This window comes from Dysidea avara, chromosome 2, assembly GCF_963678975.1.
Source record: "Dysidea avara chromosome 2, odDysAvar1.4, whole genome shotgun sequence".
NCBI classification, from domain to species: Eukaryota; Metazoa; Porifera; class Demospongiae; order Dictyoceratida; family Dysideidae; genus Dysidea; species Dysidea avara.
In genome coordinates this window covers 44,652,491-44,668,767 of record NC_089273.1, presented here as the reverse complement: position 1 = coordinate 44,668,767, position 16,277 = coordinate 44,652,491, and the positions used below count along the sequence as shown (strand labels likewise).

Below are 16,277 nucleotides of genomic sequence, written 5' to 3'. Positions count from 1 at the left end.
GGGTAAACATTTGATGGTTCTCATTCTCTCTGTTGCATGTGATGACTGTTTGACTGTTGTATTAGAGAATCTTGATCTTTTTGAAATATTTTGCTAGTTTGATATTAACCTCAGCCTCACTGCAGACCTGCAGATACTTCACAATTTTTCAATGTCCAGACATTCACTAGACTCATCACTAACCTTATTATTATCAGAGCTTCTCTTGTAGCTGTTGTCTTCCAATTGAGCTTTCAATAATCATAATCATCTTATTCAAAATCAGACAATGAGACACATTAGATATAGCTATAAACTGCTTTGCCATGCCTTGGTGCTAGTTGGCACATGACTGCATGTCTCTTATAAAACTCAAACCCACAATGAAAAGCACTGAGTCGTTCCGTCGAGTGTAAACTTGTAAGAAGACTGTAGTGCATTTTACTACTGAGCATTGTCAGGAATAATTTCAATGTGTGGGAATGCCAAGTGAAACACCTCAAACTGGACAATAATCGATGTACTGTACACAAGTTAATGAGTGAATGATAAATGACGTCGACGGTCGATAATTAATGCCATACACTACTGTCTTTGGCCAGATGCTACTGAAGAACGCCAGTACCTGGGGAGCTGGTATGTTGTGGACACCTAGAGTATTAAATTGCCTATCACTGGGTGTGAAAAGTTCGTGCATATCTTGTTCTAAGCGAGAATCCTGTAGGTTGGCATACAACCTGGCCGATAATTGATTGCTTATGCTACTTGCTAAAATAAGACACATTGTAAAGCCTACTTTTGGCTAACATCTTGAAGTGGAACTAACTATAACAAATTAGCCAAACGTAGGATTTAAAATGTGTCTTGTTTTAGCAATTAGCCATCTAATCTTGTTAGACTTGTTTTCTTACATTTAGTTGCAATTGTGTGGATCATTTTCATTTCATTTTCATTTTATTTTCCTTACTTTTTTAAAGCATGTGCATCACATCAACCCCTACTTCCTTTTAATATTTTTTTAAATAGCTAGTATTAGTATCCTTCATTGTGAAAACAGATGGTCAAAGAATTATAATTTATTTTTAATTTTGTAACTATTCCATCAATTGTGTTTATTGTCTGCTACTGTAAATTTAGGATTGTGCTAACATGAGGGATTTTCTTGAAGATTTAGTCACATAATATGTTGTGGCATGCAATCATTCAAAATAAGAGCTCAGCAATTTATATAAATACTAACGCATAATAAGCACATTATTATGTAGAACAGCCCAAGCTCTTCACATTGAAACCTCATATAAAGAGACAGCCAGAAGCTGAACCCATCATGTACTATAATACACATACCTTTCTTTTTTTTTGCAGGTACTGTTTCATCAAAACCTTCGCCTACATAAATGAAACAAAACATTAAAATTAAATGTGTGTATTTATGCAAACAGACAGACACACCCACCTCACAATACACACGTATGTACAATATGCATCTGAAACATGTATTGTTATGCATTTTTAGATACAGTAATGCGTGTACTGTAAAGTATGCAGACTATTTATTAAAACAGAAAAGTACATAACCATGACCTAAATCTGGAAAACTTATCTTTCAGGCACAATGCACTTATACATTTGTACTTTTGTAGATAAATGTTATTTAATTATTTTTAATTGGAATTTAACTTGTTAAACAAAGTTAATGGAGGGAGATGATTTGTGAGTGTTTTGTGTAGTAACAGATTCCAGCTAGCAAGCATTAGAGAGTATATACATTGGTATGTAGCACACCTGCATCACAATGCTAGAACAGCATATAGGTATTAATTGGAAAACTAATGTGCAGGAAAATACCTCGTGTATGGGTTATTCCAAATGTGTAACCAGTTGGAATAAGAGTCAGTCTCATTGATGATGATGACGATGATGATGATGATTAAAGGACTAGTAATGTGGGAGAGTTCAGACTGGAACTTCTTTGTGTCATCACATAGTCGCAGTGCACATGTATTGGTTGGAAGATACAAGTTGTTCAATTTGGGACAGTGAATAGTCCATTTCCACGCAAACTAAGGTATTTGCGGAATCTTAATGAACACCAATTTATGCGGATTGCGCAACATCTGGTGTCCTTCAGGAAGCCCTAAAATGCATTGAATACTATGGGGCTCAAAACTTTAACTATTCCAGGTGCTCAAACTGTACCGTTTTTCTTAATTATAAGAGCGAATATTGATAAAGCGATTCATAGATGTGTTGTTCATCTTTGAATGCAACGATGGGATGTTCCAGTAGCCAGAACGACGCGATTTCGTGTGGGCTGTGTAAGTTTTATTAATTTCTTGTATATTTGTATTGATTTGTGTTCTTGTATTGCGTGATTCCTGGCCAGCATTGTGTTGTGTGTTGCAATAACTTACAAAAGGACCCGGACTGCTCGTTTCATCTATTCACAACAATTGCAGTGCAACGGAAGCGCTGGCTTCAACTGTTAGAAATGACTGAAGAACAACTTACACCTCATTCTCATATACATTATGCTCTCGACATTTTCCTGGTGGGGATACCAGCAAAGAGCCACAACTAAACTTAGGCAAGTGGTTTTTGCCTCCTATTAAAAAGAAACTACCAAGGGCAAAGAGAGCAAAGTCTAGAGAAAGTAGAAAAGAGCTTTCCACTGTTAGCACTACATCTAACGCTGTTCCAACACCTCCAAACACAGTACCAGAGCAGCTTTCACTCACTGCTATGACAGGTGAGCAATTCTGCATTGATTACAAAGTGCATGAGTTGCCAGAAAAGAGTGGTGATGGATTATCTGATGTCCAGTCTACTTCAGGGCTTCTATCTGATATTTCATCTCTAATTGAATCTGCATCTTCATTGGAAGTTGGTACATCAAATGCAGAGGTGTTGGTGAACACAGCCTTGTTGGCTAGGATTGAAGTACTTGAAGCAGAAAACGGAGCTCTAAAGTCTCAGAAACAAAAGCCCGAATATTTTCGAATTGATCAAATCCAGCATGATGACAATTTGTTTCGATTCTACACAGGATTTATCTCCTATGAGATTTTTTTAGCTTTTTATGAGTTTCTGGGTCCAGTTGTAAATGAGCTAAATTATTGGGGTGCAAAAGAACGATGCACTGGCCAACGGAATTATGAATGCAAATTGAACCCCATTAACCTGCTTTTTTTAACATTGGTTAAGTTGAGACTAAACCTTAAGTTGAAAGACCTGGTTTTTTTAGGTTTGGTATATCTACAAGCTCAGTGTCTCGGTACTTCACAACATGGGTGTGTTTTTTGTACCACCATTTTAAAGAGTTGGATTGGTCACCAACTGTGGAACAAGTGATGAGAGCCTTACCATATTCTTTCCGAATGTCATATCCCAGCACATACGCCATAATTGATGGGAGTGAAGTTTTTATTGACACACCATCAGATTTGTTTATGCAGTTCTCAACTTGGAGCCAATACAAACATCATAGTACAGTGAAATTTTTGGATGCATGTACTCCTAATGGTGCCATCAGCTTTATATCTCCAGTGTTTGTAGGGTCCATTACAGATGTACAGTTAACCAGCTCCTCTGGCTTCCTTGAAACACTCAAAGATAAACCAGGCATATCTATAATGGCAGACAGGGGCTTTACAATTAAAGACATGCTCCAAGAGTTAAATGTTGATTTAAACTTACCTCCATTTATGGAAGGAAGAACACAACTTCCTGCAGGGAAAGTGCAAGACAGTAGAAAAATTGCTTCTCTGCGGATACATGTGGAGAGGGCTATCGGAAGGCTAAAAAACTATACTATTCTTAAGGAGAGTGTTCCTGTCAACATGGGCCGTATAACATACCAAATTGTGTGCATGTATGCATTTCTGTCTAACTTTCACCCTGCACTTGTTCCACCACCGCCCCATCTATTTGATAGTGATATTGAAGAATATTGGGGTCAGTTGAGTGAAGATTCAGATGGTGAATATTCAGAATCTAGTGAATCTTCAGAAACTTACAACAGTAGTGATTGACATTATCCAATATCTATGTGTATTAATGTTTCTAATAATTATGTACAATCGTAAATTAATTATAATACCCTATAGAACCTTTGTCTTAGCATGTAATGTATGTATGAAATCAAGAATTGGTAAATGTTCCTGTAAGTGTGGTTTTTATTGTTGTTGTCGTTATTGCAATCGCTGTGGTTGCAATTGCTTGGTTTACCAATGTCACTGTTGCTGATGGTGGTATCTTCAGAGTTGTTGGTACTGCTGATATAGCTTTTGTTGTCACATTCGATGTTGTTGTTGTCGTTGTCATTGTTGAGGTTGTAATTATTGGCTGTGTTGTCTTCATGCAAACATGTAAATTTTGTAATGGAAGTTCTGTTCTTATTGTTTTGTGATCATCTTTTTTCAGATTCCTGATGGGTAAACCCAAATTGCGAACTGGACTGACAATCTCCGGTCCAATGCAATTGTCATACAATTCTATCAGTTTGGGCAAAAGAGAATTATGCCAGAACTCAGCATCAAAATGGAGCCTTTGTACACTGATCCCAACTGTGGTATATACAACGAAGTCACACCATGGTCTCCCCCCTATGGCCATTTGTCCTTGGACCTGTGCATAGTAAGAATGGCTTGTTTGAAGAACCACTGATTCTTTACCGTCTGCTTTCCTCACTGTAGCACAAAAGAAGCCAGGAAAGGTACATGCTTCTACAGGTGATACATTACGAGCAGTATATGGACATTTAATTTCCAAGAACTCAGGCTGCTCTAGATTAGATGGGTCGTACACTGCGCCATCCAGTGAAGCTCCTAGGTATGGGTGGGATTGGCTAATATGAAAACCACATGATACAACTGACAACTCAATGTGACCATGGCTGTGCATATATTAAATATATTTCTGCCTGGCAACTGCTTCGTGAGTAATACCCCAGTCGGTTGCTGGTGATGAAAATTGCTGTAGTTGTAGGATCCTTTTTACCAAGCTATCTGGAAGAGTCTTGGGTTTTCTATGTAGAACTGACCCAAACAGTGATGCAGTTAAACGGTATCACCTGGCATCATACCACAGTGATGATGTATGCTGTTGTCTAGTGTTGCATTCAACTTCTCGAATTATTTCAGCAGAGATTGACAAAGTTGCTTTAAATGCTTCAACCGTTGCTCTCAAGGAGTCTTTGTCAGGAAGCTGCAGATCAGTTGGCTCTGGACCATTGCGGGTTTGAAAACGCTCATCAAGTAATAGTGATATACACAGATGATTATCACTGATTTTCTCCAATAAAGTTGGAAGATTGCTTTTTGCTGTACCTCTGTATTGTACTGGCTGGGGATCAAAATCATTCAAAAGAGCTAACTTTCGTGTCTTTGTTTTCCCGTAAGTATGTTTTTCAAACTGTGCCTGTACCATTGGCAATGTGCTTTCTTTCCTCTATTTAGGTGGTTTCCACTGGCATGGAAGGGATGTAACAGACGTATCATCATCAAGGGAAGAAAAATAAAGCGATTCATTTGGCAGATGAAGTTGAAATTGTGGCATGGTCAGAAATTCCAATGCGTGAAGCAAGGCTGATACATGAGTGCAGCTAGCTGACAACCTGAAATAACAAAATAATATGTAAGTGAAAATGTAGAAACTTAACACATGGGATTCTTTGGTGTAGTTTTATACATCATTTCCTCCTATTTTGTATGTGTTATGTAGGGTGTGCATGCATGAGTTCTAAAATGTACCCTGCTGCACATCCACAAGTTGCACGTAAAACATGGGCATAACCTAAATCATTTTTCCCCAGCATTATCCATACATGATAACTACCAGCTTTCATAGAAGGTCTCATGGTGGACTCAATGTTGTGGGAATTGATTGGGTGCTGCAAGTTTACGGACATCATTTGGATACGACCAGAAGACCACTGTATGTAACCTCTGGTTAGTGCCCTAAATGTATTTCTTCCATCATCTTGGCAGGTTTCTTTGGCAAGGTATGAGTAGATCATGCCAGAGATAACACAAGGAAGTTTTTGACTGATTTCATTAACGTTGGCTTCAGTTATTACCTCCCAACCAGAAACCGGAGCACATGAAGGAAGGTCAGGTGGTTCTGTGTACACTCCACTGTTAAGTTGTTACATCCTTTTATACAGGTATGAGCCATCAACATCCACTACATCTAAACCCTCATCCTGAGCTTCATGGATCCTGGCACAGCATGCAAGACAAGTTCATCAACAGTGTGAATTCATCCCATGATGCATATTTACACTTTCATTGTTAATTTGGTGTGTGCAACTAAGTTTGTGCGTTAAATATTACCGTTTGATCAACTGAGGCTTTCTCCAACTTGAAGCTGGTTTAATGCCACGACACAAAAGCCATCTCTTAAAAGCTGGGATACCATGAATTTCGAATGGTTCTGCTAGTTCAGCTCCTGGAACATCAGCTGCAGTAAACTTCACCTGAAGGCCTGGGCTCGTGCCAGGCTCGTTATTACATGACGCCCGCTCCATGATAAGCACTCTTCTACCAACGCTAGAAGTACTGTACTTACAAGCAGCAAACAGTAACTATAAATAGCATGCACAGCCCATACGAAGATTGCGTTGTTGTGGCTTGTGTAATATCCCATCGCTGCCATTCAAGGACCAACAACACGCTTATGAATTGCTTTATTAATATTCGTTCTTGTAATAGAGAAAACGGTACAGTTTGTGCACCCGGAGTGCTCAAAGCTTCGAGTCCCATAGGAATCAATACATTTTAGGGCCTCCTGAAGGACACCGGATGTTGCGCAATACCAATTACCAACCGCGACATTCCTTAGCCCTTGTGTGAAAATGGGCTATTAACCAATCACCTTAGTGCCTACCCGGTGAAGTTCTTTCCATGTATTGCTGTTGTGTTGCTTGTGTGCATGTCAGCAAACCAATGCATTGCTCGTCAGTAATAAAGCCATGAAAATGATTGCTTGTTTGGGAATATTCCATGTAGGCATGCAGCTTTCTAAGATTGTTGAGGGTAGAGTTACTTATGTTGAATTTTGATATGAGGCATTAAATAAGGTAATCTTCGAAATTAGCTTGTTGCCAAACTGGAGCGGTGGCATGGCCACAACTTTGAGATGTAAGAATCATGCCGTTATTTACTAAGCTGGATGACCATCCTGTGTATGCTTGAATGCTAGAAGTATCCTTCCCAAGCGTTTTGATTTTCTAGCATATGTATATTTGTTCTATTGCTATGACTGAAACTTTTTGGATCCATCTATTTATGATGCTGAAATTTGCTCATCTTTTTAATTGATATTTCGCCGTGATTAATCTAGGCTTGGTGGTGGGGTTCTCATTTGTATTTGTGACAGTTTATAACTTAAATCTCGTTATGACTTGAGTAATCTATGTGATGAGCTTCTTTGGTTGGAGATTTGTACTTGTGCTTAACCTGTTTTACTTGGAGTTTTCTATTTTCCTCCAAATCAGGGTGTTAATAATTTTGTGGCTCTGAACAATTGTTTATTGTCTATTGGTCATTATCCTATAATCCTCTGTGGTGATTTTAATTTACCATCTATTAATTTTCAACAGTATCCTCTAGTTTATTGTGTGATCTAGTTTGGTTCATCAAATGGTAAAAAGGATCCAACTCGTCATTTAAATTTGTTAGATCTTGTTTTTACTAATCAACCTGATTTAGTTGAAGATGTTTGGGTTATTTATAATCTTCCTCTTACAGATCATGTTGTTGCACCATCTCAACCTCACTGTAAGAGGTGTTGTATAACTATAAGAAAGCTGATCTATTACTTTTACTTGAAACTCTCTCATGTTCCATATATTATTGAGGGTACTTGTGATATTAAGGAATCCTGACAATTATTTAAAGACCTGTTTTTATCTGCCATTAGTATATCTGTTCATCATATTCAGTGGAGAAAGAAAAAAGTGAAGCATTGGTTTTCTTACCAAACAATTCACTTAATTTGTAAAAAACAGCGACTCTACCTATGTATTAGGTCACTTTCCACTCCTTCCTTTGATTTGCTGTGGAAGTATAGATCCTTAAGTAATACTGTTCGTCATCTAACTAGATTAGACACTAAACATCACACTAAGCATATTTGCTAAGAATATCTTGAAAATCCTAAGAAGTTTTGGAATTGGGTGAACTCTTCAAAGGATAAACGTAATCCTATTCCTAGTTTGATACAGAATGGTGAGCCTGTGAAAAATGACAAAGACAAGGCTAACATTTTTAATTATTATTTTATTCAGTTTTAGCCATGAAGATTTGTCTGGTCTTAATCCTTTAAAGCAGTCTATGGATCATCACTCTTCTGTTATATCATCTGCGAATTTGACACCATCTATTGCCTATGATTATTTGCCACCTTTTGATGTGTCCAATGCTTGTGGCCCCAACCTCATTCCAGCTTACTTACTTAAGTGCTGTGCTGAGGAAATATCCTAACCACTTTGTTTTTTGTTTAGTAAATCAATGAATACAGGTACTCTGTCCAGAGACTGGGTTTCTGCTAATGTTGTGCCAGTTTTCAAATGTGATAACCAACATATTCCCAGCAACTACCGCCGTATCAGTTAAACAGTAGTTGTTATCAATACTATGGAACGTATTATCCATTCCAAACTAACTGCAGTATTAGAGTCTTACAATTTAATTAGTGCTTACTAGGGACCCGTCGATTTCACAGGCAAAATTTTGGGCATAATGGGTGGGTAAAAGCAATGAGCAAAATGCTGGCATAATAGGTGCAATTTTTTGTGAAGTGGACATAAAAATTGCACAAAAGATCGAGATACTCTAATAGAACAGTCAGACGCGCTAAAATATCGACAATGCACAGCTAATTGTTACAGTAACAACAAGTGACAATCGAGATACTCTAATAAAACAGTCACACATGTTAAGCAATATTAGCTAGCTTCTTGCTTTACATGTTAGAAGTAATAGCTGATTGAGATACTCTAATAGAACAGTTACTTTAAGGCGAAACTGTAGCTTTGCAATTGGAAATGTTCAATTAACAAAGATCAGTGCGGAGCAAAATTTATAATTCTTGAGCAAAATATGGAGCATAATAGGTGAAAAATAAAAGAATTGCTGGAAAGAAAAATAGGTGGAAAAAAAGCAAAATAGACTGGTCCCTAGTGCTTACCAATTTGGCTTCCATAAAAATCACTCAACCACTGACCTCTCACTTGAGGCTGTGCATGATTGGGCTAAAGCATTGGAGTGCAGCAACAGTAGCCACTGTTTATTCCTCAATTTTGCAAAAGCATTTGACAGTGTGCCTCACCATTGGCTTTTGTTTAAACTGCAGTCAATGGGTGGTTCTGGCAAATTATTTGACTAGATTAAATGTTTTCTTACCACAAAATCCCAGCGAGTTGTTGTAAATGGGCAGTATTCTGAGTGGCTTCCTGTGGCCTCTGCCGAGTTCTTCATGGCTCCATTTTTGGCCCAATTTTATTTATCTTATATATCAATGACATTAGACATGTTGTTAAGCATTCATCTATCAATTTTTCTGCTGACGATCTCTTATTCTATTTTCAGGTGTCATGTAATACAGATTGCTTAAAGTTATAGAATGATTTAACATGTGTCTATACTTGGTCTCTCAAGTGGCATCATAAGCTAAACCCTAAGAAGTGTGAAGCTGTAAACATTACCAATAAGCAGAGTCGGGATCACTACCCTAAAAATGTACTCGTTACATATTACTAGTTACTTCTGTACAATGTAACACGTTACAGTTACATATTACTCCCAGAAAAATAGAAACTAGTTACATATTACACGTTACTTTGAGGGCTGTAACTAGTAATATTATTACATATTACGTACATTTGTTCATTACAAGCCATAAATTAAGCCCAACCTTCTAAGTACATGCTCCAAGCCTACAACTAAAAGTGACACGGATAAGACACGCAGTTCTCTGGTGTAGTTCAGCCTCAAAAAATACTTTGATGTAGTATGGTTTCAAGGTAGGCTGCGCCTATTATGCCGCCATAATTTTGAGAATAATAGGTCACTAATTTCATGAGAATAATTCTGGAATAATAGGATGATTAAAGGCATAATTTTAGAATTATCGGATGTCCACGGGAATAATTGGTGGAATTAAAGGCATGTCTATTCTTGATTAGCTAGAAGATAGAGTTAAGCTACTAAGAGTGATATATAGCTGACATAATTATACAAGTGCTGGCTGAAAAGGAGCTGAAAGCCTTTAAAATCTCGATATATTCTAATAGAACCCTCAAATACTCTAATAGAGCAGTAAGATCATGACTAGCTACAGAAACCAAATGAGAATTAGTTTGGAATAGTAGGCAAGACACAAGAATAAAAAAGAATAATAGGTGAAAATTTTGGGAAGTTCTGGAAAGAATAATAGGTAATATTTTGAGCATAATAGGCTAAAGCCTATTTCAAGGGTACTCCCCATACACTACCACTCTTTGTTCTTGCCTGTACAGCCATATTCAGTGCTGTCAGGGCGCAAAATGTAGCCAATAACGTGCTGGATGCAACACACATTACAAAGAAGCAACGCATTACAATTTCTGGATGTAATATCCGTTTTATATAAATAATTGTTACTTTGTCATGTAATGCGTTTATTACTTCATTACATACGTAAGTAATATTATTATGTAATGCATTACAAATGTAGCTCATTATCCCCAAACTCTGCCAATAAGCTTTCCCCTGTCAATTTTGAGTACTACAATGGATCTCATTCAGTTTTGTGGTCCCAGAAGGTGACATATCTTGGTATCATTATTAATTCAAAACTTAAGTGGAATGATCATTGTCAATATGTAGCCAGTAAAGCTACTAAGTGTCTAAATCATATTATGTCGTGCTATGTATGGTTGTACACAAGTAGCTACAAAGCATTTTTAGACCTCACCTAAAATATGCTTGTGCTGATGGTCTCCATGAACGACTAATGATATTGGTTTACTGGAGTCAGTGCAACATACGTAGAGCTGCTTGCTGGATCAACGTTTTGGGATTCATCTGCTAATATACATGTATGGTCTAAATCTTCTACTGTTTATGTCAATGAACTGGGGTGGCCTTCACTCAAAGCATGTCGAAACTACATTATTTATTTGGGCTCTCTACTCTAACTTTCATATGCGAACAGCCATTGATTTTCCAAATATTTTCATTTTATCAGGTTAACTACTAAGTCACATTCCTTGACTTTAATTTAAACCTACACTGTAGTGTCATTTACCATCAATGCATTTAGGCACTCCTTTTATGTGGCTGTACCAATGTTATGGAACTCCATACCATTAGCAGTTTTGTCTCAGCCGACTGCAGGCAGTTTTAAGCATAAGCTTAAGCATATTCTTTTTTGTAATAAGGTATTTTGTTTCTGTGTGATTGTAGTATAGTTTCATTTTGTCTTTGTTTCTGTCTATCTGTATGTGTGTATGTAGCTATATTCTTTGTTGGGGACCACTTTGTATAGGCTGTTTAGCCTTTTGCATTAATTGTCTTCGGAGAAATGATAAAAAAACTAGTAGGTAATCATGTGATTGCATATGCAGAGCATATTATCAAGAGTTAATAAGTGAGAGGATAGTGTCCAACAAATGATTCAGCGTGATTCAAAGGGATTCCTCTGTACAATTCTGTGATTTGTAGTATATTCTATATGTGAAGATTGCTTTGATCATCACATTTCTTTGTTCTTCCCATGTGCAATCATCACATTTCCTTTTTTTCTGGCAGTGTGCACTTGTTAACACGTCTGAGAGAATCCCTTTGAATCACACTGAATCATTGTAGAGGCTCTGTTTTGTGTTAGACACTCTCCTCTCCACTATTATTAACTCTTGATATTATGGTTAGTGTTATAAAGCCTGTCCTATTAGCTTTTAGGTAGATGAGGCACTGTATAGGGAACATCACTGCAATGCTCAGCCTGGTTACCACTAAAAACTTGACTTTTAAACAGATTGAGCTGTCCTGTAAGACACTTTCCACCTAATAGGAGAATGGAACATAAGTTGTACAATGTGCTATTGTGCTCTGCCTGATTTAAATGCACTTGCTTTCAGCTTGTGCATTTACAGTATATCAAGTGAAGCACCTGTGCCTATTGTATAACCACTAAATATACTCTACTTTATCATACTAAACAAAGACAAAATCTTATTAAGTCCATGCTATGCACATACCATTAATTTCAGCATCATCTCGTCTACGCTTGACACTTCCTTGAACAGTTTGCACTAAGGAATGTATCACAATAATCTAATCATATACAGAATCTAGAAAGCTCCATAAATTATTTTCATTTGTGAAAGGATAACAACATGCTAGTGATGTATACAAACATATCCAAAAAAAAGACATTTCATCACTCAGTATGCATACATTTAATACTAACATGTGCATACATATGCAACTGGACATGCAGACAAAATAATGTATTTAAAAGGTTAGTTGTATGTAGATTGCATACGTATCTAAATACCTCAAGAATTTTATGATAAAGTTTTACCATGCTGAAATTTGGAATTACAATGCTACAAAGTGCTAACAACAGAAATATTAATTTGTACAGTAAAAATTATACAGGACCGAGCCCACGGCACGGCCATTTCAGCTATACTATACTTTAATTTTAAAAAGATTGACATACTGTAATAGAGCAGTCATCATGATATTTATTAAGGTTTTACAGAACAAGCATAACAGAGAAGCAATAAAATGGGATTTGAGGAATGTGTGAAAAAAGCCTGTTTCCACTCAGGTGATCACATAATTATAACAAAGGTTATCAATTATTATGTATGCAATGACTCAATTTATGAACAGCGTTCATAAATAAGCACATCAATGTCAAGTACATCAATGTTGCAAGTAGAAGGAAACATCAGGATTTTAGTTTGATTAGGGATCATAGCAATAAATAGTAGTGAAACAAGGGTACCCTTGCAGATATACTAGTGGCCCTAATTCTATCATGGTTACACTGAAGTTTAGGGATTAACTGGCCACTAGTATATCTGCAGGTGTAGGTGACTTCCCTTGTTTTGCTATGTTTTAGGGCTATGATCCCTAATCAGACTGATAATTCCTAATCTATTTGTTTGTTTACTCTTTTAATAATGCAATTATGACTAACGAACCACACCAAAAAGAAAAATCAAGTGAACATTGAAAAGGCAATAATTGTATCTAGTGTTGTACCAATAGTTAGTTCAATACCATATAGACGGGAACTTTGACGATGGTAGACTTTGGCGATAACCAGCTATATTGTATTTGGCAAAATAAATGTTGACAAATTTAATCTCAATAACTTTTAGACACTAAGCTCAAGTACTAAGAATAATTGGCGAGTTAAACTTTGGCAAATTTGTAGCAAATCAACAAATTCACCAAAGTTGTTTCTCACTAAAATTCCCCTCTATATGGTAATTGGTTTTGTGAAAATTACTTGAATGACTGTACCACCTTATGATGTCTTTGTCTTAGCCAAATCAAGTGCTGTTTCATTATTTCTATTTTGTTTCAGCTATTTTCAGCCAGTTACATAGCATTACAAACAAAGAACACTATGTTAAGGGTCTCTGCAATCAATCTAGTCACAACAGAAACTTGGACAATTCTAGTAACAGCAAAAATGAATGGGATACAAAGGAGGACACAGGTAAGATATGCATTGTACATTCTGCAGTATACCAAAAGGCACCAAACAGGCTGAAGCAACGTCTAACAGTGAAAAATTTTGTCCTGTAGCTATAGTGGTTGTCAAGTTACACTTGTTTGAAGGTATGAGGCAGTCATAAAATTCTGCCAAATAAAAATAATAAAATTTCATGTCAACTACATGTAATTAGAAATATTTTTGGCCACTCTGTAGACACTTTTGAGCTTGCTTATACCTAACCAATACTGTCAAGGCACAATGAAGGTATTGTGAGGCTAATTTTGGTATGATACATTTGGCCAGAAAAGTTCACACCTATACATGAATACACAGTACTATTGTGCTGTATGATAAGGACAGAGCTCAACAGATCACATTTGTAAACCAGATGCATATCCACAATCTGTCAAAGATTGAGTGTGAGTACACACCTGGCAAAATATAAGTAGGTTATGGGAAAATGAGTGACTGTGTGCATGTGTGCAGGTCTGTCCCCTCATGATCAAAAAAAATTTAAGTACTGGAAATAAGCCTCCATTCAACAAACAAAGGTTAATTACTCTATGGACTCTATTAAAGGTTATCATTTTGTATAAGCCATTTTGTTGTAGTTGTTTCAAAGGGTATGACCCACCACCGAACTGTTTCATTGGGGAATGTCTATGTACTATTCAACTGCTTTAAGAGCAAAAACTGTCTTTATGATCCACATACTATACAGAGTATGAGAATGCATCACTTCGACTTGAATGGAGGGTGGAATTTTAGCTACAGGTCCTGGCTAAAGAATTCATATAAAACAGAAGTTGAAACAGTCAAGAATACAATTTCCTATTATGTATTGTATTTTTAAATTGTGAACTACATAGTAAATAGTTCAATAATGAACAGACTTACTTAATGGATTACTTAAGGTATATTCATTGTATCAATGTTATTCAAGTAGCCCACAAAACCAATCTAGCAGCATGAATAGTTTAAAGTAAACATGAAACACCTTGCAGTTAACATTTTAAGTAGGACCACAGCTACATCACTCACACTCTAGCTGCCACTATTTTGTTTTTCTGACATACATAATTTACAATAAGACATTGATATTGGCCTTGATAGAGCTTGTTTCACTTGAAGAAAATGCTACAACTTTAATCAAACTTTTTTGCAGAGAATAATTTTAAAAAGAAATTCCATATGCCCTAGACACTTTGGTTATTGTTTAATTACTTGGGTTAAAGGTAAGATTGTCTGGTATTTTGCAGTGGGTTTTCAATAACATATCACCCTAGGCATCAATCTGGAACGTCTCGATTATCAGGCTGATGCTCTAGCCACTTGAATATGTATGCATGTACACATAGCAATCAGTATCAAAGATACGTATAGCTAAGCTTTATGGCTATAAACAAAGGCAACCAACAGCTTTGATGCCCATACTAGGAATGGTAACCATAAAGGGTGGGAGTGAACTACTGTATGCATATATGTGGCTAGGTACTGTACCATAAAATCCATACCACATTTTGAGTAACCACATAGTTCCAGGTAAGGTTATTATTGTTAAGCCACACATAGTAAACCATTGACCACTAGGACCACACAAATGACAAACATGAAACTCTTCTCTGATTGTGCATGCAGATCCTATACACTTTTACTGGTCCAGCTACTCTCTTTACTGGAGCATGTAACAATGTGTATTCATCCTACAGTATGATAATGAACAACAGTCTGTCCTACATACATACCTACACACGCACACACACACACACACACACACACGCACACACACACACACACACACACACACACACACACACACACACACACAAACACACGTGATACAATAATTACTGTATGCAATGCAATAGTATATACAGTATCCTCAACACACATACTGCACATATTAAGATTTCACAAATAAATGATCTACCAATAACGTAAACCTACAGGTACTAGAGCATAGATGTTACAAAACAAAAAAGAAATGTCTTCAAGGTGAAGATTTCTTGAATTCTTAGTTTCTTCATCTAGGCATTGTTCTCATGACTGACCTTCAATCTCACACTCTTACACCCATTATTGGTAATCTCACTCTAACAGTTTATCCTCATTTTCAGGATTTTCTTTCACTGATTATGCTTCACTCAAGGCCTTTACTTGGTGTTTTGTAACTCAAAGCTTAGTGGCTACATGCACAGATAATACCAAGAGGCACCTCACACCTCGGTGGTAATATGATCTGTCATTTACTTTACATTAAATGTCGGTTGAATGGTTAATTCCCATTTTACACTAGAGAGGAGAATCTACAACTGTACACCTGTAACTATAGTGATATATATATATATATATATATATAACTGGAGTCAGTGATACTATGCTCAAACACTTTCTCTCACAGGTAGGATGTGCTATTATAAAGTTATGAAATCCTGAAGTGCCGGTTATGTAGCTTGAGATCGACATATAAGTTCAACATTATTTAAGTACCGATAGAAGAGGTACCGTATTTTACCGGTTAATAGCCGCAGCTAGCATAATATTCGCTGGATCCATAGCATAAAATTATTGCCATC

The 16,277-nt window shown here is 36.7% G+C and overlaps 1 protein-coding gene across 3 annotated transcripts in view; it reads right to left on the bottom strand.

Annotated features, from left to right (window-relative positions):
* The window catches only part of LOC136245624 (uncharacterized), an 80,576-nt gene that overhangs the window by 62,772 nt on the left and 1,527 nt on the right, over positions 1 to 16,277 (bottom strand). For all 3 annotated transcript variants that reach the window (XM_066037117.1, XM_066037127.1, XM_066037135.1), the window contains exons 2-3: positions 12,221 to 12,274; positions 1,327 to 1,368 (exon numbers count right to left, since the gene is read on the bottom strand). In XM_066037117.1, coding sequence (XP_065893189.1) covers positions 1,327 to 1,368; positions 12,221 to 12,274 — 96 coding nt within the window. The remainder of the gene's footprint in view (positions 1 to 1,326; positions 1,369 to 12,220; positions 12,275 to 16,277) is intronic.